The 25,681-nt window shown below is 47.4% G+C and overlaps 1 protein-coding gene across 2 annotated transcripts; it reads right to left on the reverse strand.

Annotated features, from left to right (window-relative positions):
* Window positions 1-50: 50 nt before the first annotated feature.
* On the reverse strand, window positions 51-10,872 carry LOC134555350 (biotin-dependent 3-methylcrotonyl-coenzyme A carboxylase beta1 subunit-like). Of its 2 annotated transcripts, XM_063406857.1 has the most exons (13): window positions 10,740-10,872; window positions 9,216-9,940; window positions 7,068-7,264; window positions 6,065-6,243; window positions 5,238-5,318; window positions 4,876-5,054; window positions 3,971-4,163; window positions 2,938-3,029; window positions 2,598-2,754; window positions 1,969-2,091; window positions 1,450-1,592; window positions 1,023-1,104; window positions 51-188 (listed from the first exon to the last, which is right to left on the reverse strand). In XM_063406857.1, exons 2-13 carry the CDS (start codon window positions 9,926-9,928, stop codon window positions 105-107), a joined length of 2,223 nt encoding a protein of 740 aa, XP_063262927.1. In that variant the 5' UTR covers window positions 9,929-9,940; window positions 10,740-10,872; the 3' UTR covers window positions 51-104. The 2 variants fall into 2 exon arrangements, with proteins under 2 accessions (XP_063262927.1, XP_063262928.1); XM_063406858.1 differs by lacking the exons at window positions 1,969-2,091; window positions 10,740-10,872 and having other exon boundaries at window positions 9,216-10,330.
* Window positions 10,873-25,681: the final 14,809 nt, after the last annotated feature.

Here is a 25,681-nt window from a genome sequence, read left to right on the forward strand (position 1 = left end):
TGTTTGTCTTCAATTGTTCAACATTTTTATTAATGGTATCAAAGAATTAGAAAACCTTTATATTCAGAGTTCTGGTAGAGGGTTGTGGTTGGAGGGGGCTGCAGTCACATCCTGATGATGGGATGGGAACGGGGAGACACAGCCTGGGACTTCTTCTGTTCCATGATCTCCAGGCACTGGGCAATCACCTAATTAAAACCAAAACACAATATAAACAATGAGCCTCAAAAAAAAAAGGTAAAACTCAGTAGTTCTGCACTCTCATTTATTTCAATGTGTAGCTCATAAAGTGGGAAATTCAGGGCTCTAGGACAAAAAATCTTCTTGGTGCTCTCCCATTATCAAAGTTCCCATAAACTCCATGAAAATATTTACCATCCACATAGTTCCATAAATATTACCATATTTAGAAGGGTTGTGTTGTGATTTAACCCCAGCTGAAACCAGGACAGATTGAGATCTTCAAGTAAACAAACTTCAGGAGTGCAGAGAAGATTTTTATTGCTAATAAACAATCTAACAAGGAAAAACAAAAGAACAAAGGCAGCAGCTTTCAGAAAGAACCTAATGGAGGGAGGGATGTCTGCCAATTCCAAATCAATAAAAAGGCAGGGGAGCATCCCAAATGTGCACAGTAAATTTAAAGCAGGAAGAGAAAATTGCAAAAAAGCAACATCCCAGGATAAAAGAATGGAAACAAAAGGAATTCTGAGGAGCCTGAACTTCAAAGAGGGAAGATATGGGTAGTTATATGGAAAAAAGGGATTCAGATGCAGATTCAAGTTGTAGTAAAGTCAAAGGAGAGGCTCAGTGAGGAAATGCTGTGGTCAAGTAACCAGAATTTAAGAGAAACTTTTTTGATAAACTAATGGAGAAGAAACAAGATGAGAATTACAGAAAGAAATTCCATGGAGAGAGAAATGGGAGCCCCAGGTCTGGAATCAGCAGGTTGCAAACGCTGAGTGAGTCATGTTAACCCACAGTGAGATTGGAGAATAAAATGGCCTAAAAGGAAAATTCACCTTCCTGGTGTCTTGAGGTAGAATGATCCCATCATCCCAGAGCCTGGAAGAGGAGTAAAAGGCACTGCTTTCTTCCTCTAGCCTGGAGAGGCAGAGAATTGGACAGGCTTAAAAGCACAATAAAAACAGCACAGCAGTGAAAAAACCTACAGATGAAACAGGCAAATCCATCCATCTGAAAAGAATGGGCAGCACTGCTGCTAAAATTAATCAGAAGCCAGCAAATAACAGAGCTGAACATTCTGCAGGAATGGGGAGACCCTAACAGAAAGACACAGAATGATGTGGAAATGTAAAATATTTTTTCAGTAGATCCCTGTTTGTTTCATTAGTCAGGATGTGTTGCTCTGTAAGATGAGCAGAAGTAGGTAATTTAACAATGAAATCCCTGCAAGGTTTGTACCTTACACCTTTTGAATGTCCTTACTTTGCCTTCAGCTGTTCTAGCTCCAGTTCCTCTCCTGTCCAGTCCCCAGCTGGTGGAGCTGTGGGGAAACGTCGAGAATCCACAAGAGCAACTCTTGCATTGGGCCACAGGAACAGAAAGTTGGGGCTGAATGATCTCCCACACTGCAAGGAAAAACCAAAGGACAGAACAAACTCCTGAGGTGAATCATAGGAAGGTGTCTGTGAGGTGAAACCACCAAGGGCAAGGCAGAATGGAACACAGGAGGATTTGTCTGAGGACAGACACCCTGTGCTTGAACTACCACCACCCCACTGCCCTCAGTATTTCTATTTTAACATTTCATTTTGTTAAAAAAATGAATTTGCACTTCCATGTTTAAATCTTCCATGTTTGCTTCTCAGCAATCACACGCCGTGTCGTATTTCTTACTGAAATATCAGTTCAGAGCTCGAGTTCCCTGCTGTGCTTTAGAAAGGCAGTGACACTTGAGCAGGGTGACAGGTGTGTCCCCAAGCCCCGGGCTGGTGCCACCCATACCATGACGTAGCTGTCACTCCCAAAGCAGCCTCCAATGACAATGGTTATTTTGGGAACAGCAGCACAGGCAACTGCAGCCATCATGGAGGCCTGGGCCTTCAGCCTGTTGGAATGAGCCTCTGCCTGGAATAAAAATAGATATTTTAGATCCTTTAAGACTTTATTCTAGATTTTCTCCACTCTCAACAAACTTATATTTCTAAATAATTTGTTTATTTAATTGCAATTCTGCAGAAACAGATCTGGGATTAAATGGAGGTTTTACTTTCCTTAGTCCAGGACAAATCCTACTGGGCTTTAATGCCTTCACTTTAAAAAGAGAAATAGCCAATTTTCTGGAGTGCAGTCAGCAGAGGAATCAATAAGCTGTGTTTCAATGTCAAAGGCAAATCCCAAACTTTCCAGACTGCCTTGCTGACTGAACAGCATCATTTTATATCAGCATCCAGGCCTGCTTAAAATTCAAGTGAGAACGTTCTTAAATCTGTCCATTAGCAAAGTCATTATGAAGCTTCATCAAGAGTGGTTACAAAAATAGTTTTCCTAGCAGTTAATAATTCTGAAAATGTAACTTTAGGCACAACCAGAACAAGAGTTGTTTGCAATACGTGGAAGCAAACATGCCATACCTGTGAGATGCTTGCAGGCCCTGCTGGCTGTGGAGCAGTGTTCTGGAGGAAGAGGATGGGGACTCCCCTCTGGCCACAGAGCTGCACAAAGTGGCTTCCCTTGAGAGCAGCATCGTGAGCCAGCTCCCCGTTGTTGGCCACTATCCCCACCAAGTGCCTGCAGAACAAACAAGGACAGCTGGACTCTGATCTGAGAGGTCTTTTCTGACCTCAACAATTCCATGATTCTCCCTTTGGACCCTAGAAATGACTGGAATGGTGTGGAACCTGCTGAGGACACAAAGCTGTTGGGAAATGCACGTTCATCCATTATTTGGATGGGGAATGTTGCCAGCCCTACCCTTCCACATGGCCAAATCCTGTCACTAATGTTGTTCCATAGGCAGCCTTGAATTCCTGGAATCTGCTTCCATCCACCAGCCGGCTCAGGATCTGCAAAAAATTATACAGAATTCACTTTACTAGAGAAACTGAAGTGAAAATAGGAGAGCTCTGCTGAAAGAAATGCTCTGTTCAAACAGTAGCAGACCCGAGTTATGTAAGATGAGCACAGAGGGTCTTTGGGCGACTTGCTAAATGCTCAATATGCACAAACCATCCAATTTGTCTTTAGTTTAATTACCAACTGTGTATTTTAAGACAAAGGCCAACTCCAAAATTATTTTAGTTTTACAAAGCACAGTTGTTCCCATGCATAAAAATGTATAAAAGCAAAACCCAAACCCCAGTGTGTGCAGTTTCAGATTTTGAGTATAAGAATGTTTGGTTCATATGGCTCATGCTCTTTTCCAACACAGTTAAAAGCTGCCTTCAAAGCTTTCTACAGCCAATTCCCTCAAGTGCAGGGATTTACCACTGGAAAAGATACTGGATTCCCATCCATGGAGATGAAATCTCATGTAGAACACAAAGAAAACAGCGTGGGCAGCTCTGCATGTCTCTGCTTAAGCTTTAGTGTCTGCCCCAACATCAAACAAGTTTGATTTGAGCTGTGTTGTTTTTCAGTCAGTAATTTCACCATTTCTTTTACACTGTCTTGAATGCTTGGAGGGAAGGGGAAAAAAAGGCAGGGGAAGGGAAACACAGGCATTAAAGGGGTGGATGTTCTCAAGGCAGCCAACACAGTGCAAGACATAAAGCATCCCAACAGTGCATGGGAACAGCTGGGCAGCACTGGCACAGTCTGGGATTATTTTATCCCCAGCAGGATTTCAGGTTAAGTGTTTTCTATAATCCCACAGAACTGCTGCCATCCTACTTTGTTTCAGGGTTAACACAGGCTGGCAACTGATGAGGTGATAATTCAGAATAGCACCTGAGCTGTGGGACAGAGCAGAGTGAAGGATGCAGGAGGGAAATCCCTGTCCCCTTACCAGTGTGACAGGAAGGCTGCAGCTGTAGTCCAGGGGTGCCAGGCCCAGCAGCTCCTCAGGGCTGTACAGGGGCCTGTCAGGCTCCCTGTCCCCCTCTGGCACTGGCTCACAGTTCAGGGTACAGACAATGTTCCGAATGCACTCATAGGCCTCCTCCTCTGAGGGTGCAAAGTGGTCACTGCAGCCACTGACTCTAGGAGAGACATTAATTGGCATTGAATTAAAGAGTTCTGGGGGGAAATGCAAGCTTTAGGAAAAAAGCTGAGGCTCCCCAAATGCCCTGTGGAAATACTGTGTGGTTTGGTTCTGTGTGAATGAGGTGAAAGCAGTCACTCAGTGGAATTTCTCTGCAGTCCAATCCCATTAAATTCACAGTAAGGAGTTTTCCTCCCCATGACTTTTTGTGTTTATCTGGATTAAAGAAAGACCTTGGAATTTATTTTTGTGATGCTGTTGTTGCAGACAATACCAAAAAGGGAAAAAGGAAAGCAAACTTTAGGAATTTCAAAATAAGTGGCTGCAGCCAAGATATAAAGACAGGAATGCATTCCATGTAGCATAATTGGGTTAAATATGTGTATTCTGGAAAACACTGGGAAAAGAGGAGACAGAATCCCTCTTCTGTAGCTGCTCCCTGCGAGGCACAGAGGAAATTGCTTGCCTGAAGTTGTTCAAGAAGTATGTGGAACAACAGAGATCCAAATCCAACCTGTCCAATCCCTGCCTCACCCCATAAATAACTTAACTTTACTTCCATTTGGCTGATTCGACCCAAACCCCTGAACCCGAGGAGGCAAACCAGTGTAACCACAGGTTCCACCCTTAGCCCTGCTGTGAAATGCCAGTGCCACGTTCCTTCCCAGCTGAGCAGCTGAATTCCTTATTTCTGAGGATATTCCACGTACTGTGAGTGCAGCCTGGCTCCTCCAAGCTCCTCAGGAGAGACGTCTTCTCCCGTGGCAGCTTTCACCAGGGGCGGCCCAGCAAGGAACAGGGTCCCGATTTTGTCAATGATCACGGATTCCTCGGCCATGGTGGGCACGTAGGCACCTCCAGCCACACAGGAGCCACACACCACGGCCACCTGAGGGGACACAAACACAGCAGCGCTGCAGAGGGGACAGCAAAGGCAAAGACAAGCCCAAAGCTGTTTCAGAAATGCAAGAAGGGCTAAATCACGGCTTGGGGAACAAAGCAGAGACAGAACAAAATTTCCTCCACATGTACACCTTTCCTGCAGCCCCTGGCACTCCCCGTGCCACTGTACCTGAGGGATTCCCATGGCAGACATGATTGCCTCGTTGTAGAAAATCCTGCCGCCGTGCAGCTTGTCAGGAAACAGCTCTGACTGAGGGACACGGAAAAGAAAAAGGATTTTTAATACTAACTTCTAAAGCTGATGCTTGCTCTTCACTCCATTCATTCCCAAACACACCAAAACTGACACTGGGAAGGTCAGTTGATTATCACTCCTTAACCTTTCATATGCAGCATTCATTATGGTATTTATTCCTTTATATACTGTCAAATCCCCCGAAAATACCCACTTGCTTTGAAAGCACAGGTTAAATTTTGTGCTTTTTTCCTGAAATCAATATATTCTACACAAATTGACAGTAAATGTGGAGAAGGGAAGGGTGGTAGCTCTACTTGATCTGTGAAATGCCTTCAGCAGTTTCCTTTTTTATTTAGTTTTGGATACAATTCCAAACAATTACTTGATTTGCTAAAACCTTTTCCTGTGTGCTTGTCCTCAGTGTGGAGAGAGAACAACTGCAGTCTCTATGAGAGGATGATCTCTGCATTTCGCTAAAGAACCCATTCAAATTCTTATTTTGCAGTCAGAATTACAAAAACTCCACTTTTCCAGGCCATGAGCTCTGTGCACCACTGGCACAAACAGGACAATAAAATACAGAACACTTCAGAGGTTCTGAAGTGAAAATAGACACCTCCCACCATGTCCTCATTTATTAGACACTAAAGCAGCTCGGCACACTCAGAGTTTCTACCCCTGATCAGGTGGGAGGTGCAGGACCAGCCCAAGGGGTGAAATAAATACCAATATCTCCTGTCTGGAGGTGCCAGCAGTACCTGCAGGGGCAGGAAGGCTCCCCCGCTGTCCACGAGGTGCACAGACAGCAGCCTGTTCTCCATGGCAATTTCCTGGGCTCTCAGTTGTTTCTTCACTCCAATTGGGTAAATTGTTCCTCCTTTCACAGTGGCATCACTTGCAATGAAGACACACCAGACCCCGCAGATTCTGCCAATTCCTGCAAGGGGTACCACAGGTTTTTATCAGGACTAAAGCAATAGGCAAAGCAAGGGGGGCAAACTTTTCCAGTATTGCTAAATCAGGAAGCTCCAAATTAACTTGAAAATACTACACAGGGAAGAAATCCACACTCTTCACTGGACTGACAGTATTTAAAAAATTAATCTAAGTGACGGGAAAACCTCAAATCAATTTATGCACCTCTGGTGATAATGTAACAGAAAAAATACACTGTGACTTCCAACCCTTGAGATAAAAGGGAAGGCAATTAAAAATTACCCCTATAAAACTGAAAAAGTAAACAATCTGTGATGAAAAAAGGGAGTTTCATACTGTTTTTCTCATTGCTTTTTAAACTGGAACCACTCTTCAAAATGCACTTTTGCCGATATTGAATGAAATTGAATTTCACTGAATTTCAATGACATTTCATTTTGAAGAGCTGTACCAGTTTAGAGATAATGTTTCCATAGAAAATTCAATTGTCTATGATTTAAAACACTTCAAAATGTGTCACAGCTCCTGTTTCTCACAGTAACTTTGTCCCCTCTGCTTTAAGAGGCTACAGCTGATTTGTCACATCACCCTACATATTTTGAGACAAAAATTAGTAAGTGGTAAGTAGAATTAGTAAATCCAGAAGTAATTGAAAACCATTTTTTCAAAGGTTTCTCCCAGATTTGCCATTACAGTAAAACAGCAGTGGCTGAACTCTTTGTGTTCACTTCTCCTAGGAAAGCACTTCAGGTACTAATCCATCCCCTAAACTTTGTTCCACGCATCCTTTTCCCTCGCGTTTTCCCTTCCCGTTCCAGGCATTACCGGTGAGGCAGCCGGCGGCGGGGACATCCCCGTAGGGCATGTGCAGCCCTGCCAGCGGGGACAGCTCCAGGAATTCCCCATTGTCCAGCAGCAGCCGCAGGCGCTCCCGCACGAACATCTTCCTATTGCGCTGCGTGTGCCGCAGGATGGCGTGTTCTCCCCCTCCTTTCTTCACCTTCTCCAGCAATTCCAAGTACCTGATGGAAAAAAAAGCAACGTTTCGGTCCCTGGGGACAGAGCTGAGGGTGCCACACGCTGGAGGCTTCCAGAGGGACACGGAAAGGTGGAGAGGTGGAAAAGAACCTCGGAGTTCAACACGGGCAAGTGCAGGTCCTGCCCTGCGCCGGGAAAATCCCAAGGACAGACACAGGAAAAGGCATGGAGAGGAGCCCCGGGAGGGTTTGGGGTGCTGGTGCGTGAGGAGCTCATCCTGCCCTGTCCAGAGGAGCTCCGGAGCTGCTGCAGGGCTGGAGCCCCTCTGGAGCCAGGCTGGGAGAGCTGGGGGGGCTCCCCTGGAGAGGAGAAGGATCCAGGGAGAGCTCAGAGCCCCTGGCAGGGCCTGAAGGGGCTCCAGGAGAGCTGGAGAGGGACTGGGGACAAGGGATGGAGGGACAGGACACAGGGAATGGCTCCCACTGCCAGAGGGCAGGGCTGGCTGGGAGATCGGGCAGGAATTGTTCCCTGGCAGGGTGGGCAGGGGCTGGGCTGGAATTCCCAGAGCAGCTGTGGCTGCCCCTGGATCCCCGGCAGTGCCCAAGGCCAGGCTGGAGCACCCTGGGACAGTGGAAATGTCCCTGCCATGGCAGAGGTGGCACTGGAAGGGCTTTGAGGACCTTCCTGACCCAAACCATTTTCCTTACCAGTTACCCTTTAGCAGATTGAACTTAAATATATTGCACATTTTTCACACAAATGGCGTGAAAATGAGGATAAAGTCACATTTTCAGATTATTGTTTTTACAAAGTGTAATAAAATGCAAAGGTCTACTATTTAAAGCAAACATATCACTTTTGTTATCCAAAAACTGTTTAATAAAGCAAATAATATAAGACATAATAATGAGGTATCATAATGTGTCTGTCCTAATTCAGAATGAATCTCCATGTTCCATCAGCTCTTGGGAATGATCCAGCCAAGAGCTTCCTCTGTCAGTTCCTGCAACAAGTTTATCTGACAAAAATCCTTAACTGGGAAGTGGAATAAATTACTAAATCTGGAAGATATACTAAAAGCAGGGGACACAAGCAGGAAGTGATAACTCAATGTTATTGTCAGAGCAGCACCACATATAGTTTAAAAATTAAATAAACTGTAAACAAACGTGGTATCTCAACTTTGGTCTTAAATAAACCAAGTTCTTCCTTTATTTCATTTTCCCCCCAGATGCATCACCTCTAACTGTAAATGCTGTTTGTCACAGAGACTCACACAGCACTTTGTGTGTGTCCCTGTGATCTGAGTGTGGCTCCCTGCACACTGCGGAGGCTGGAAAAACTCTGGAGGGAAAGGATTTTAATCATGTCCTCAATGCCACCACAGGAGGGCACAGTGTGTTTTCCAAAGCTTTGCTTCCAGCTCGTGGATCACTCCCCTGAACAAAGGCCTTTGCAATTTTGCCATCTAAACTTTGAAGACAAACACATAAAACACATTTTGTCGTTTTATCCGTAAACCATGATGGATTGCAGCACCCGTCCCCTACTCCTCCAGGAGCGTGTGAGTCACCATTTACGTCTTTGCATTCAAAATGCAACATGAAGCAAATGTTACCAAGGTCTGGAAAAAGTATTTCTTGGCAATACATGCAAAACAACACATGGCGCTGTTTTAAATAGTTTGCACCTCGATTTGGGTATTTCAGTCAACATTTCAAGGACTGCTTTGTGTTGGAAGGGACCTCAAAGCTCATCCAGTCCCACTCTCTGCCACAGGCAGGGACACCAGGGTGCTCCAAGCCCCATCCAGCCTGGCCTTGGGCAATTCCAGGGATTGGGCAGCTCCACACTGTTCCATGGGCCAAATATTGTCCCATGTTTAAAATCTCTAAAGTGCCCATAACTGACTCTCCCAACAAATGTCACAACATCACAGACATTGATGTCACAAACATCAATGCTTTAGAAACCCCACAAAAACAGGTTTATTACCTTTTAATCACAGCCTCACTGTTCCTTAAGTTCTCTTGGAACACATGGCGGCACACGGCAGGGACACGTCCGTCTAGAACCGGGAATGTTTTGGGATGCCGCCTGGATTTGGGTTTATTACTTAAAAACCGGCGGGGAGGCAGGTGCTGTGTCCTTCCCCAGCCCTGCCCCGGCAGCAGCAGCTCCCGATATTCCCTCTGGAGCAGGTGGATGGGTGTTTTCTCCCGATATTCCCTCTGGAGCAGGGGGATCGGGGTTTTCTCCCGATATTCCCTCTGGAGCAGGTGGATCGGGGTTTTCTCCCGATATTCCCTCTGGAGCCAGGGGATCGGGGTTTTCTCCCGATATTCCCTCTGGAGCAGCGGGATCGAGGTTTTCTCCCGATATTCCCTCTGGAGCAGGTGGATGGGTGTTTTCTCCCGATATTCCCTCTGGAGCAGGTGGATCGGGGTTTTCTCCCGATATTCCCTCTGGAGCAGGCGGATGGGTGTTTTTTCCCGATATTCTCTCTGGAGCAGGGGGATCGGGGTTTTCTCCCGATATTCCCTCTGGAGCAGGCGGATGGGTGTTTTTTCCCGATATTCTCTCTGGAGCAGGGGGATCGGGGTTTTCTCCCGATATTCCCTCTGGAGCAGGCGGGTCAGGGGCTGCAGCGGCGCGGAGGGGCCGGGGCGCCTCCGGCCCAGGGCGCACAGCGGGGCCGGGCTCCACATGGCCCCGAGAGCCTGAGGGACAACGAGTGACAGCAATTACTGAGCGGATTCTGTAATTGCTGTAATTCTGTAAAGCGCGGCCCCCTCGCCTCGGGCGCGGGCCATGAGGGGACCCCCTGACTCCATTCCGCCGTGAGGGGACATCCCTGCTCCCGCCTTGGCGCGGGGATCGTGAGGGGACATCCCTGCTCCCGCAGGGGCCATGAGGGGACACCCTGGCTCCAGTCCTTCATCGGAGGTGGTGAGGGGACACTCCTGACTCCCTTCTTCCCGCAGGGGTCGTGAGGGGACACCACTGGTTCCCGCTTTGGCACGGGGGTCGTGAGGAGCCACTTGGACTCCATCGGTCGTGAGGGGACACCCCTGTTCCCGTGAGGGCCGTGAGGGGACACCCTCTGTTCCCGTGAGGGCCGTGAGGGGACACCCTCTGTTCCCGTGAGGGCCGTGAGGGGACACCCCCTGTTCCCGTGAGGGGACACCCTCTGTTCCCGTGAGGGCTGTGAGGGGACACCCTCTGTTCCCGCAGGTTCTATGAGGGGACACCCCTGTTCCCGTGAGGGCCATGAGGGGACACCCCCTCACGGGTCCCCGCCGTGCCACGGCGGCCGCGAGGGGACAGCCCCGCTCCGGGCCGGGCCCAGCCGGGCCTGCGGACGCGGCGGGGCCGGGACCGGGGCCGCCCGGGCCGGGTGGGGAGCGCGGGGCCGCGGCCTCTCCGCCGGAGCTCCTCGGCCCCCGCTGGCCTCACTCCCAGCCCGCCCCGAGCCCGCCGCGGCCCGGCCGGACCCTGCCGCCACCGCCCCTTCCTTACCCCGTCCGGTCCGCGCCCGCCTCTCGGGGCGGCTCCGCAGGGCGGCCCGCCCCCGGTGTCCTGTGCCCCCGGTGTCCTCTGTCCCCGGTGTCCTGTGCCCCGGTGTCCTCTGTCCCCGGTGTCCTGTGCCCCCGGTGTCCTCTGTCCCCGGTGTCCTGTGCCCCGGTGTCCTCTGTCCCCGGTGTCCTGTGTCCCCGGTGTCCTGTGCCCCCGGTGTCCTGTGCCCCCGGTGTCCTCTGTCCCCGGTGTCCTCTGTCCCCGGTGTCCTGTGCCCCCGGTGTCCTGTGTCCCCGGTGTCCTGTGCCCCGGTGTCCTCTGTCCCCGGTGTCCTCTGTCCCCGGTGTCCTCTGTCCCCGGTGTCCTGTGCCCCCGGTGTCCTCTGTCCCCGGTGTCCTGTGCCCCGGTGTCCTCTGTCCCCGGTGTCCTGTGCCCTCGGTGTCCTGTGCCCTCGGTGTCCTGTGCCCCCGGTGTCCTCTGTCCCCGGTGTCCTGTCCCCCGTGTCCTCTGTCCCTGGTGTCCTCTGTCCCCGGTGTCCTGTGTCCCGGTGTCCTGTGCCCCCGGTGTCTTGTGTCCCCGGTGTCCTGCATCCAGTGCCATGTGCACCCTTTGTCCCTGCTGTCCCATGCCCTGAGTGTCCTGTACCCTGGGTGTCCCCTTTCTTGTGTGTCCTGTGCTTCAGGTCTCCTCTCTCAAATTAAGCTTATTATTAAAATACAAAAACGAATTTGATTTTTCTCCTTCCACACCTCATCCCATCCCTGCCTGTTTTGGTTTGCTATTGTCAACCATGGCACAACCTTCTAGAAATTACTGTGTGTTGCTTTTCAGTGCCTTCATTAAAATTCATCCCTACCAGCGAGCTCTTTATCTGTATTATACATATTAATAAGGCTGGGTAGCAATAATTAAGGGATGACTAATATGTTCATAAGTGAAAGTATCCAGCATGGGCTGGAATTCATTGGTAAATAAGTTATATATATGTTATTAAAAATCTTGAGGGTAATAATTACAATTTCCTGAGATATAGTAATTTAAAATGATCTTTTTTTTCCTTTTACTGTTACAGCACACAGGACACTTTCCAGTGCTGTGCTCCCTTGTAGCAAGAAACCAAATCCAGGTGGAGCTGTGGAAGGTGGTGCCGCTGCCCTGGGGGGCACAGGGGAGCCATTCCCTGTGTCCTGTCCCTCCATCCCTTGTCCCCAGCCCCTCTCCAGCTCTCCTGGAGCCCCTTCAGGCCCTGCCAGGGGCTCTGAGCTCTCCCTGGAGCCTTCTCCTCTCCAGGGGAGCCCCCCCAGCTCTCCCAGCCCGGCTCCAGAGGGGCTCCAGCCCTGGAGAGGCTCCATGGCCTCCTCTACACTGAACAATGAAATTTAACCAAACCACTGATCTGGAGGTGTTATGGGGACTGATGCAGCCACGAGTGGTTCCTGGTGGAGCCCATGCATGAATTCAGCAGCTGCTGCACCATTCAGGCTGCTTTGGGGCATTTTGGGGGTGCTTTGCTCATTTCAGTTCTTCCCTCCTTCCCCAGGGTTGCCAGAACTCTTTTCTCCCAACACTTTGAGAAACTTGTGAAGAGCTGAGGAGGAGACAGAGTCAGTGTGCAGCTCTACAGAGATCTTTTGCATTTCCTGTGGGATATCGTGTGAATTTTTGTGCTCTCTGTGGTGCAGGTGATAATGGGGAAGGAAGGATGGTGACAGAAATCCATGTAAAGCAGAATACATTTGAAGAAGTCTGAATTTCAGAGAGTTGGTGGTGGTGCTCAGCTCCCTGGAGGAGGAATTGCAGATGCAAACACTTGGATATCTGTTTGAAGTGAGATTTGGGCTCCCTGGTGTTTCTGGGCTCCTTTTAAAGTTGACCCATGTATCATTTCCCTACATTCATACGATTTTTGAGTTCTCTGTTCTGTGAATGGATCAGTGAATGCATCCTGTCCAATTATAATTTTCATGCTTATGTCATTTTCCATAATTGTTAGGCTTCCATAGGAGACATTATCTCTGAATCACTGGTGTTGCATAGCAATTTCACTACATGTGATTTTAATGTGCAGATTTTCTATAAATTCCATTTGCTGGTGATTTCTTGGCTTATATTGTGGTGGTTTTGGCCATGCTGGTTTAACAGTTGGGCTTGATGACCTCAAAGCTCTTTTCCAGCCTAAATGATTCTCTGATTCTTTATTATTTTACAGGTTCTCCAGTAGATAGAATCAGTGGTCACTGGCAGAATTTGCTGTATGTAACAGAAGGGGTTTTACTCAGGCTTAAAACAGTAATTTAATTTCATTCTCATGAAAGTTAAATGCTGCTTGCTCAGATTAAAGGAGAAAGAAACACTCTTCACATTTCAGCCCCCACATTTCTGAGTGCCTGTTTATCCCAGGGAGAAGGCATCAGCCACCAGTTTGTACTGGGAGGCAGCCCGGGATAAATAACAAATCCTCTAATTACCAGCCAAGGATCCTAATTGGCTTCTGTCAGTCCTCCAGCAGGGCTCAGCCCTCCTCTCCTGCATGGCACGGAGCATCCTCTGCTGAGGGCAGTCTGAGGCAGGAGCACCCAGCCCCTCTGAGAGGCTGCAGCCTGGGGAAGTGTTTGAAGTTGTTATTTTAGGAGCTTATTTTAGCCACTCCTGCGCTGAGCATTGAGAATATATAGAGCAGCATTTAGGGAAAGAGTTCCTGTGGTGGTGGCTTCCTTTACCATGAGCTGCAGCCCTGCCAGCCAAGCTGAGCTGTGCCATTTAAGGAACACTGAAGCTCTGAGTGAAGCTTAAACTTAGAAACTTTGCTGGAGTGCACTGGATGCTGGGGGAAACCAGAACACACTTTTTGGATTGTCAAACCAAAGGCAGGAGGGTTCCACAGAGCCCTCCTCCTCGTGGAGCTTCTGTTTCATATTTAGAGTTTGGTTTTGACTGCCCAAAGAGCTTTTAGTTGGGTTCTGACCATGGTGGACTGGAAATTGGGCTAAATTAAAGCAGATTTTGTTTGTTTACTTAGAAGTGCTAACAGACTTGGACAGTCCTGCAGCATTTTTCAGGACTTACATCATTCTAAAATAGATTTGATTCAAAACAAGTTTGATAAGAAAGCAATTCTCACTTGATGTGTTTGCATCCATCCCAAAGGAGGAGCTGAGCCTGGGCAGGTGTGCTGAGGGACAATCTGGATTTGATATGAAATATTAAGAAGTTTATTTATTTTAATTGCTGGAAGATCCAAGAGAACACAAGGAGTTAAAGTAATTGGAAGATACAGGAGAAGCTGGGAGCCTGATCCTCAGTAAGTAAATGCCATTCCCACTCAGGGTATATCAGATGCTCCCGTAATAGTCAGCTTCCTTTTTTTGGGTGGTTTGAGGGTTTATGAATCCCCAGACAGAGCTCCAGGGATGTCTTCCCAAGCTGTGCCAAAAGATGAGGGTGCTCCACTGAGTCATGGAAGTTCTGTGCACATTTGTTCATCACAGCTGTACGAGACAGCAGCTGTATTACAACACCTCGAAAAAAATCTATATTAGCATCAAACCCTTAGCCACAACATTTTTTCACATCATTTAACGGTATCACCGTATTTTTAAATCTCGTTTAGCCTTCCCTGCTTCTCAGCCTGCTGCCACAAAGAGTTGACAACTTAAGAAAAATCCTATAATAACTCCAGTTGTGGAATCATGGCTGATTTGGAGAAGACAAACAACGTGTCCTCTTACTGCCATCACTGAGAAATGTGAGTTTCTGGTTTGCCTTGCTCCTGCAAAAAATGCACAGAGCAAAAAGAGAAGAATTATCTTAGAGGAATAGAATTATCTTCTGATTAGGGCATAATTAATAATGTGTACATAACTAACAGGGTGTACATAATTAATAGAGTGTACAATTCCCTGTTGCAGGGCCAGTCTGTCCTAAATTGCCCTGGTAAGAGCTGAAAAGAACAGAATTTTATTCTGAGACTGCAGGAAACTGGTGATGATATCCAAATCAGAAGAAAAAGAACTTCCATGGGCCAAATCCTGTTGGTTTTACCTGCACAGGTGTGTGAAACCCCAGAGCAACCGCTCTTGTTCAGTTTAAAATGCAACAACTTTGTGCAGATCTGTTGCCTCCTGTTTCAAAGGCCTAACCAAGAGTGTTCTGAGGCAGTCCCAGAGCTCTTTGTGGGTGAGAGGAGATGCAGATCCAGTTGCAAACTCCAGGAAAGTGCTGATGGATTTATTCCCCTGTGCAAAGCCCTGGCACGGAGCGCTGACACCAAAGCCTCAGCCCGTTTGGAGTGCCTTGCCCATGGGTTTGTAAGGCCATTCCCAGCTAGTAATTGGTGACTGGATGTGGTCAGGGCAGGCAGATAAACACTGCAGGAAGGGCTGAATCACTGGGTAAATATCCTATCGATGCTGTAGGAGCTGCTGTTACTCACAGCGCCTTTGGGGGGATGTGACGTGTTTGTTTTCAGGAAAATGTTACTTGAAAGAGGAATTGAGGTTAGATGTGTTCCATATATGCAGCTCCACAGCTTCCTCATGCTTCTCTTGTCTCCTTCAGACCAGTTTAACATCTCCCTTCCTCCTACCATCCCCTTAGGACTGATCCCCCACTCTGAGGTCACAGCAGAGGAGTTTTCTTTCTGTAAATGCTACTGAAGTTGCATCATTAAAAGCCCCCAAAGCAGATGGTCTGGGTTAAAGCAAAAAGGCTTTTTTATTTTTTGCCAGTGAAGCAGCATTATAGTGATTAGAGCAGCCTGTTGGCAGTTTCTGTCAGCAATTTTTGCAAGCATGTAATATATAAAAGGATAAAAATACCATTTACTGTGATTTGCTCACCGCAGAAAGAGGCCAGAGTGATACAGCACCAAAATCAGAGGGAAAAGCCCTGCAAGTAGTTTTCTGTCCTCTCTCCTGCACTTTTCCAGGATCCTGGTGGATAAATAAGCCTGCTTGAAGAGTCTTACCCTGCTTGTGGGTGCTGGGACACCCCACTAGCCAGCAGCCCCCTCTGTGACAGCAAAAGCTGGATAGTTTCGAAATCATGGAGCACAGTTTTGGAGACAAAAACCTCATTTCTGAGCTCTGAACTGCATGAAATTTGCCATGACTTGTAAAATATCTCTGCCTTGAATTATAGTGCAAAGTTTCAGCAAAAATCTGAATATTAATGAACAAGACATAGAAAATCACATGCAAGATGCTGCAGTGACACCAGAAAATCCTCCTCCAGTTCCCTCTTTCCGGATCCACTTGGCATGAGATGTTTTCTTGACTTCTACTTACTATCCTCATAAAAACCACAGGGGTTTCTTCTCACTGCTACTTGTTTTGTCCAAGATCCAGTAATTGGTACCATGTGAATTCACATTTTGCAGTGACAGAACAGAAATGGGGTTCCAAAAAATCACTTCAGCATCTCAGCCTCTGGCAAGCATCAGGGCTACAACCCCCCAGTCTCTGAGAACCCATGGATTTACACATCCAGCAGCTTATTTTACTCCTGTTGGTAGCCCCTATATGAATATTTACAGCTCAAATTGAATCATGATAAAAAATTAGTAGTTGTTAGATTTTTGTGAAAATTCTGTTGCCCCTTTCAGACTGGACTTGTTTTGCCCTTGGTCTGCATGTACTCCCTTGATATATTAATAATAACTTTAATTATTGGTAACATATTTAGCTAAGTTTGGTGCACTAAAAATTATGTCTGTGGTCTGAACCAGTGAATGATGCCAGAAAAAGACTGAAACATTAAAATCAGAGTCAGTGTGAAGTTAAGGTGCATCTTAAAGGCTTGGTGGGAGGTTTGGATTCTCCAGGGTACTTGGATCATCCTCCCTGTGATAGCCCTGGTTTAACTGAGCTCTGTGTGAGGAACATTCCCTCAGCAGGGAGCTGTTCAGCAGGGCTGTGAGGGAGGGCTGGGATTCTCCAGGGAAAAAAGCCTCCTTGGAACCCCTGAGGCACAGGAGAGATCCTTTGATTCCAAATCCCTTTGAGCTGGGCTCACCTACTGCAGCTCAGCCTTGGTGCATAAAACAGGCCCTCACATTTCCCTCTGTTTGTCTAACTGGATCCTTTCCTTTTTGATGGCCACAACTGAATCATTTCAGGTGGCAAAAGCCCCCTAACAGTGGGTTCCTCATTCTGATGGAGATATTTTTAGCTGGTATTGTTAGAAATGAAGTAAAAAAATGAACAGAGGCTTCCAAACTGGAAGCACACAGGTACTTTTAAGGAGCTGTTCTGGATAACTGTAAAGAAATGGAAGGAAAGGTCAATGTCCTGGCAAGAGACTTGAACCCAGTAAAATCAGGACTGTGGGAGCAGGAATGGATGTGGAAATTCACTGGTTCCACTCCTGGCCCATCCCTTGATTACCTTGTCTTGGTGCAGATGCTGGATGAGGAATTTCTGTGAATAAGGCAGAACATATCCACAGGATGGGAAAAGGGGATGGAGAAGCAGTGCTGCTGGCAGGTGTCACTGAGAGCTTCCTGTGCCACATGGAACTGCTGCTTTGGGTGTGCAGCTCTCCTTGTCCCCAGCAAATCCAGCCTTGATGGCCCAGGGAACAAACAGGGAAGTCCAGAATATTCACAGGGGTAATGCTACAGAAATTCCAGAAACCATGGTGGGGTTAGCAGTTAGCACAGGGAACTTTTCCACAAAAACCTCCAAGAGATTTCCAGTTGTAACATTTTAAACTTTGAAAATATAACCAAAATTTTCATTTTTAGGTCTCTGACCATTATCTTCTGGTCTCAGCAGAAGAGCAGCGGTGTAATTAACAGCTTCATTAATGCCAGAGTAATAATTATGAACTGCAGGAATGGCAGTTGCATCAGGAATCCTTCTTGTGGAACTGCAGCAGTTTTTTGATTGTTGAGAAGAAACAGAAATACTCAGGAGAAACATATAAAGGTAAAAGAATTAGTGAAAATTATTATTTAATTTGAATCTACAAATACCAATATGTTAAAAAGGAGGAAATATTGCAGGTGGATTACAGGGTGTCTGTACATAGATTTCAATTATAACTGTTTAAGATTATTAATTTTCATTTATTTCCTTGCTGCAGTATGATTGCAATGTGTCTGCTGTGATTTTTTTCAGTGCAAAATTTAGAATCGTGCTTCACATTTATAATTGGTCAAATAATCCAGATGCCAGTTGCTGTTTGCTTTCTGTTTATTGCATTTATACTTATGGACGTAGTCTGTGAATATTCTCAGAGTCACCACAGTAGATTTCAGAATGAACACCTTCACAGAATCCTGGACTAGAATCCTGGAATGGGTTGGAAGGGACCTTAAAGCTCATCCAGTTCCATGGACAAGCTCCCTTTCCATAGACCAGGTTGCTGCAAGCCCAGTCCAACCTGGCCCTGAATAATTAGAATTTCCATGCACATTTCCACATAATACCGAGGTACCTGGTTAACCAGATTCCTGGGATGAGTTTCTGGAAGTTTAACACCTCCAGAGCTTTCCTACCTCTCCTACATTTGCCCTCACTTTTAAAAAGAACACTATCATTTGATATTTAATCATTGCCCAGCCTGGGAAGGAGAGAGCTGGGGAGGAGGGTTTGGGGCAGCTGCTGATGGGTCGGAGCCTGGAATTTCCCTGTTCCTGCGGATCCCGCCCGGGAGAAGCGCAGACCCTCAGCCGTGTGACAGAACCGAGGGCTCTGTGCCGCTGTCTCCCCTCTCTGCTCGCTGTGTCGCTTGTCCCCAGGAGCCCCGAGGAGCCACAGCTGTCCCCAGCAGAGCTCCGAACCCCAGCCCAGCCCGCTGAGGCGCAGCGGGACCGCCGGGATTAATCCGGGCGGGAATGCTGTGAATTCCTGCCTGTCCTTTCTTTGCCGGGCACGGCTGGGGCCGGACGCTGCCAGAGGAGCGCGGGGCTGGCAGCTCGCGGCATTCCAGGACATGGATCGGCCCCAGCGGGGGCTCGGGTGCTGCTCCCTCTGCCAGGCTGGGCATTGGAGCCATCCAGGTTCAGTGCACATCCCTCTTCCAGCTTTTGGGTTATTTTTTTGGAGTTGTTGAATTCTCTGAGGCAAAATAAGAACGGAGATATTTTGGAATGTTGTGCTTCAGCATCACACAAACCAGTGCTGGGAGAATTCACTGACAGCCCATTGTCTTGCTGCTTGGGAGGTGCTCTTTTCCTGATCTTAAATTCTTAAGGAGATTTTCATGGGGAAATCTGTTTTCTTTAAATTGTTTGTTTGCTCAGGCCCTGGCACAGGGTGCCCAGAGCAGCTGTGGCTGCCCCTGGATCCCTGGCAGTGCCCAAGGCCAGGCTGGAGCAGCCTGGGACAGTGGGAGGTGTCCCTGCCATGGCAGGGGTGGCACTGGAAGGGCTTTAAGGTTAATTCCAACCCAAACCATTCCATGATTCCATGAGAACTGCTACTCATGCAGCAGGAAGTAAGAATTGCTCGTGAACCAGATAGAAAAGTCACAGAAATAAATGCTCCTTCTTGTGGAATGAAATTTCCAGTGAATTTGGTTTTTTTTTCTCCACGTATATTCACCACTGGTGACACTGAATGGTTCAGCACAGTGTCCACCACATTAAATCTTAAAACTCCGCACTAACCTTTAACTCAAATCTCTCATTTTTCACCATACTTGGTGTGTGCAAAAGAAATAGGAATAGAGACATTTATTTATTTACAAACATTTTAAAAGCTTACGATGCTTAGTTCTGAAGGCTTCATCTTCTGGGTCTTATCAATACCTCTCTCAGTCAAGAGGAAGAGGCAAAAGAATTTTTACAGTGGACATTCATCATCTTTAAAATAGAGCTGTCACTAAGACAGACCCCTGCCAAGACAGGTCCATTAAATGTACTTAAGATTCATAAAACTTTCACAAGGAAAGAGATCTAATAAGCCCAAAGAGGTCTGTTAGACAAGGAGAAATCAGAGCTCTCCTGGTCCATTTGCACCCTCAGCTGAGATTCTGGGGTTGTTTTAACTTGCTGGTCCCTCCCTGAGTTTGAAAACCTGCTCAGTTTTAATTAACCTGTTGCCTGCTCACATTTGGAACAAGGTGGGAGGTTCAGGAGGAAGTTACAGAGATGGAGCAACCTGATCTGATCCTTACTGGGGGAGGAACTGTTCCTGCTCCTCCCTGCGTTCCTGGAGCTTATCATGAGCTGCCTCTGCCTGGGCCCCTGCAGCTGCAAAGCAAGCAGAAAACACAGTTTGTATTATCTGGCACAGCTGAGAGCTCCTTGCCAGGCAGGGAATTTTATCAGCTCACCAAAACCGTAACGAGTGCTGTCCTCGGAATATCGGAGTGGAAGCAGAGCCACGCCGGAGCTCACTGCAGCCCCAGCACAGGAGGCTGCAGGGCTTTCCAGACACCTCTGCTCCTGGAACAGGGAATTCAGGACGGGCACAAACCCCTTCCATGAGTTTTGCTGGGCTGGGAATGCTGCTGGTACAACTGGTATTCCCCAGGGGTGGTTCCCACCCAGTGAAAGCCCAGCTGGTTTTCATTGCAGGAGGTTTGTTCATGCCAGAGCAGCCTCCATCCCTCTGCCCTCAGGAACGGGAGCTGAGCACGCCAGGGCTGGGACATCCCTGTGCCCTCAGGCATCAACCAGTGCTGAGCAGGGAAAATGCTCCCAGCTGGCACAACCTCTACAGAAAAGAGGAGGAAAAAAAGCACAGAAAGTGCTGCCTGTTGAACAGAGCAGGGATTTCTGAGTGATCCCCAAAACCTTCCCCAGACAGCCCCACAGCCCATGCCAGCATGAGAGGGGTGATGGGACAGCCCTGACTGCAGCCTGCCTGAGCAGCCAAACCAACCTGCCCTGCATCTTTTCCACCATTTCTTATCAAAACTCTGCCCTGATACAGGGAGGCTCTTACAAAACATCATAAAGCCTGCCAGGGAATGATTGCTGCTAGCATTTATTTTTCCACAATTATTTTCAGGGTTGTCCTTTCGAGGCAGACCAGATCAAGGAGTGGTGCGTGCAGTACCTCATCCCAGGATAAATCCAGGGAGGCTCTATGACTCAGGAATGACTCACTGCTCCTCCTCTGTTCCTTCCAGACTCTTGGGGGTGTGCTAATTTATTGTCAGTCTGTATCTGCAGTCAATTATTCCCCCCAGCTCAGCTCTCCTGTGCAGAAGGAATGCAGACAGTTCTGCTCATTCCTCACCTCTCCAGAGAGGCAAACAGGTGAGCAGACAGTGTAACCTTCACTCTGGCATCCAGAGAAAAGGGGGAGGTATTTTCCCTTCCTGGAATAACACATCCAGGTTAATGATTTGGAACTAGAGTGTTCCTACCAAACCCCCCAAATCCCAATTACTAAACTAAGATTGACCTTTCAGAGAGTTATTTCGAAAAACTTGGATAAAATAAGGTGGGTATGACTCAAACAACAGGAGGAAAGTGTCTGCATCACAGTTAAGGCCCACAAATGGCTTTCACTGTCAGAATCAAGCATTCAGAATAAAAAACACAAAACAATGATTAATCGTTTTTTCCTCTCTAGCAAGACAGATTGAAGCATCCCAGTGGAACTGCAGGGGAGGTGTTTAAACAATGCCTGCTTAGTCTCCAGCAACTCCTCACTGGTAGCAATACAAGAAAAGAAAAAAATAACTAAAATATGCCATTTTTACATATGCATGTGCAAGATACATAAGCCCAGAGAATCACAGAAGCATGAAAAACACTGAGTAGCAAATAGGCCTTTTCAGCTCTTCCCAGACAAATTCTGTATGCCTGAGGACATGACAGATACAGCAGAAATGCATAGAAAATATTTTCCCATTGGCAAGGCTGATTTAAAAATCCCTTCCCCCATGTCATTCAGCTCACTCTATATAATTTTTCCACCTCCGTCCTCCCAGGCTGTTTTGTGAGACATTTTTCAGTGGCAGCACTGGCTCAGGATACGGCACCTCCACCACTTCCAGCTGCTATTCCCAGCCTTGTGTTACCCTGGCACGAGGGGCTGGGCAGGAAATGCTTGTTCTGCACAGACTGGGGCTGCAGTGCCCCTGAACTGGCCTTGCAAATCAAAGAGACTTGGAAAACAAAGGTGCAGAATGGCAGAATAGCAATGAAGTATAATTCTGGAATTATGTACTTTAAAATGTAAACAAATCCCCATATCCTAAATTCATGGAATTATAGAATCCTGGAATGGTTCAGGCTGGAAGGGACTTTAATGATCTTGTCCGAGCCCTCTGCCAAGCACCTCTCATTAAATGTTCTAATCAGCCAAACCTTCTGAGGCAGTAACAAGCTCTCAGAAACCACAGGATGCTGCAACTTGACATTATTATATATTCAAATAATTTTATTAAGCACAGTGTGGGAAGCTTGGCTGTTTTTCAAAATATCTGCATCCGAAAGAAGTCTCTGCACCTACAAAAATAGCAGTTGCAGCCAGACTCCAGATCAGAGTGTTATTCACAACATCAGACTTGTGATCAATAGCTGGGAGAGTGTTGCCAGAAATAGTCCTGCCCTGGGAAACGCTTCCTGCTGCCTCAGAACAGGTTGTGCTCCTGTCCTTCTGCAGCTTCTCCTGGTTTTGTCTCCAAGTACACAGAGAAGAAGCAGAGCTGCCTGACGGGTGTAGCCGTGCTGTGAATCAGGCCAGAGGCACCAAAATCACCAGCACCAGCCCTGTTACAAACACCCCCTGTGTGCTTTTGCCAGGGCTGAATCCCTCATCCCCTTCCCTGCTCACACAAGAATTCACACAGCCTCCTGATGAACCGGATGGGAAAGGGATCCAGCTGGAAAAGCAGAACTCCACATCCCCTTTCCAACCCAGAAAAGGCTCTCCCAGCCAGATTGCTGCTCAGTCTGTGCTGTGTGCAGACAGGACAAAGTGCTGAGTTCTGCCTCAAGCAACCCAGCCTGGGAATGCGAGACAGTCTGAGGCTGCACCTGGAAACAATTTTCCCCCATCCCTTTTCCCTCTCCCCTTCCCTGCAGCGTGCCTGGGTTCCCCTGTGCAGCACCACAAACAGCTTCACAAGCACGGAGCAGGGACCACTCCTGTGCCCAGGGCTGGGAGAGCTGGGGCTGCTGCCAAGGAAAAGTCTTTGCAACTGGGGCCAGTTAATCAGGTAAATGCTTCCAGTCTGCCCAGGCCGAGCCACGTCCTTTGCTGTTCTCCAAATATTTATGTCTTGGTGAAACACATAAACATTTCATCAGAGGTCTCTTTTTCCCAGCATTTCATGTGAAGTTGTTGTTTCCATGTTCTTAAACCCCCTTCAGTATGACTAACTCACACTGGGGGAGTTCCTGACCTGCCTCACCAGAGTCACAGAGCCCCAAAACCCAAACCAGAGACCCAAATCCCCAGAATCCAATCCCCAGATCCACATCCAGGCAGGGAAGGGATGGGAAGTGGTGACAGAAACTTCTGCATTATTTCATGTTCCCTACCTGCAGCTTATTCCTCTTTTTCCTTCCTTTTTTCCCCCTTCCTCCATCAAAAAGTGTTTGCCTCTGGACTTTCCAAAAGGAACAAAAACACAGGAGAATTTGGGAAGTTCATGTAAATCAGCTGGTGAATGTAAATTTAGTCATTCACTGAATGTAAATTCAGCTGGTAAATGGCAGTTTGGTCTTTCCTCTACTGTTTACTAAGAATTTACACACACAGTAAATCTCATCTTAAAATTCTGAGCTCCCCACTGATCTACACCAGCAAACACATCAGAATCTTCCCAGTTAGGATGAGTAATTGAGGAGTTGAATTATTCAGCATTGTGTGGTCTGTGGCAGCCGGGAGATAAAATTCCCAAATCTCTGTTACTTCATTTACTTTCTGCAAAAAACCTTCCCTTGGTAATTTTAGAGCTCAAAGCATGGCAGAACATAGCAAGTTCCAGCTAAATATTACACTCCCCAAAATTTTGCTGTTTCCTTAATGTTCATGAATATTTCAGGAACTCTGCTGAGAGGTTTCGGTGCATTCCAGGACAACGATCCCAGGTTTCTCCTCTGCCTGGAGAGGAAACGTGCCTGGACTGTGCCCACTCTGCATCATTCTTTTAGCCAGGATTTATTGCTATTACACAATCAAATCTGCTGAAAATATATAAAAATATAATCCTGGACATGAGATGGGCACAATTTTTTGTTGTGAGAGCAGAGTTATCTCTAGAAATTCATTCATTCCCCTAAACCATGAGCAGTGCTGGAGTTAAGAAACAGAGTTTGCTTTTCTCACCCTTTCAGCTCACTGTTTTCCATTGCTTGAACTGGTAAAAACACTTGGATAAAAACCTGAAATAACAGCAACACACAAGATCAGCAAATCAGTCTTTTCCAGCTGAAATCTGATTTATTGTAAGAAAACTACAGCGATTTGCATCAGCGTGTGGTATAATTTGGGAAATATTCACTTCATTGTGGTACAAGTGAATTTAAGTATTTTAATGTATAGTTTCACTTATCTTCTTTTGCTTATATGTGCATTTTTAATATGCCATAAGACTTCTTAAAAATAATAATGTCTTTAACAAATACATTTGCAGTCTGTGTTCTGAGAAAGATAAATGAGCATGCAAATAGCATAAAAAATCCATCTCAGGTTTTACAACTCATGCTTACCCTGAGTGCTTTGCCTTTAAAGCAATGCTGACAGCAAACCACAGAAATTATTCAAATTTTCAAACGCAGAATGAGAGAGAAGCCAATAATAAAAACTATCTGGGTCATTTCCCTCTGCAGTTAGAGCAGAGAGCTCGCAGAACCCGAGCTCTGCTGAATCCCCACACGAGAGTGTGACCTTACAGCTGCTGTGGGTGGGTTTGCACAAACCCCACGGGATTTTCAGGTGGGAAAAGAGCCCAGAAATGGAACTGGGAGTTTTGTGCAGTGGGAGCAGCGGGGCTGAGGGCTCACCAGACTGCTGGGTGAGAATGGGATCCCTGTTTGGAGACTGGAGAGCACAGAGTGTCCCCTAAACTCTCCCTCTGCCTCATTCACTGTGTCAGGCTGGGTTAAAGGAGGATGGCAGCGTCCCCAAACGCAGAGCCCGTGCAGCACTCAGTGTTTGTGTCCCAGCTCAGTGAAATGCTGCTGGACAGCCACAGAAACAGCAGTTCACAGCTCCAGTTCCACGGCACCTCCCTGCCCAGGAGCTGCAGGAATCCTGGTTTCAGGTGGATTCACCAGTGCCAGCCGTGCTCTGCTGCCAGGGATCCCCCGGGGTCTGGGATGTGCCTGTGCCTCCCGGGCAGCCTGAAACCTGTGAATTCAGTGGCTGTGCTGGGTGGGGACAGGGACACGAGGGTCCCTGGCTGGGATGTGCCTGTGCCTCCCGGGCAGCCTGAAACCTGTGCTGGGTGGGGACAGGGACACGAGGGTCCCTGGCTGGGATGTGCCTGTGCCTCCCGGGCAGCCTGAAACCTGTGAATTCAGTGGCTGTGCTGGGTGGGGACAGGGACACGAGGGTCCCTGGCTGGGATGTGCCTGTGCCTCCTGGGCAGCCTGAAACCTGTGAATTCAGTGGCTGTGCTGGGTGGGGACAGGGACACGAGGGTCCCTGGCTGGGATGAGCCTCCAGGGATGGGAATCTCCAAGGAACACAGCTCAGGAACTGCTTCAGCCACCCCACCTCAGAGCAGCTGCCCTCAGAGTACAAGCCCACACTTGGGCTCAGATGGAAAATATCTACTAAGAAAATCATTTTTCTTTCTAATCTTTTTCCTGTTTAATGCACACACTTTTATTTAAGAGGACAAAAACCCTGACTTGGTAATTTTCATTGAGTCCCCAGTCTGTGGGGCAGCTTGCCTTGATTACATTGTACTAAATTACTCATCCTGGACAGATCCTTCTCTTTATTTTCTCCTCCAAGAGCCAAAATATGATATTGCTTGGCAAGAGGAATGTGCCTCTAAAATGTCAAATTACAGCTCATAACTATTAT

This window comes from Prinia subflava, chromosome 10 (genome assembly GCF_021018805.1).
Source record: "Prinia subflava isolate CZ2003 ecotype Zambia chromosome 10, Cam_Psub_1.2, whole genome shotgun sequence".
In the NCBI taxonomy this organism is placed as follows: Eukaryota; Metazoa; Chordata; class Aves; order Passeriformes; family Cisticolidae; genus Prinia; species Prinia subflava.

What these genes read in the sequence shown, in the direction of transcription:
- LOC134555350 (XM_063406857.1), bottom strand. Translation starts at nt 9,928, where the DNA reads ATGTGGAGCCCGGCCCCGCTGTGCGCCCTGGGCCGGAGGCGCCCCGGC. An exon ending in AGTGAGGCTGTGATTAAAAG is followed by an intron (nt 7,265 to 9,215) that starts GTAATAAACCTG and finishes TTTTTCCATCAG; the next exon opens with GTACTTGGAATTGCTGGAGA. An exon ending in CTGCCATGGGAATCCCTCAG is followed by an intron (nt 5,055 to 5,237) that starts GTACAGTGGCAC and finishes GTGTCCCCTCAG; the next exon opens with GTGGCCGTGGTGTGTGGCTC.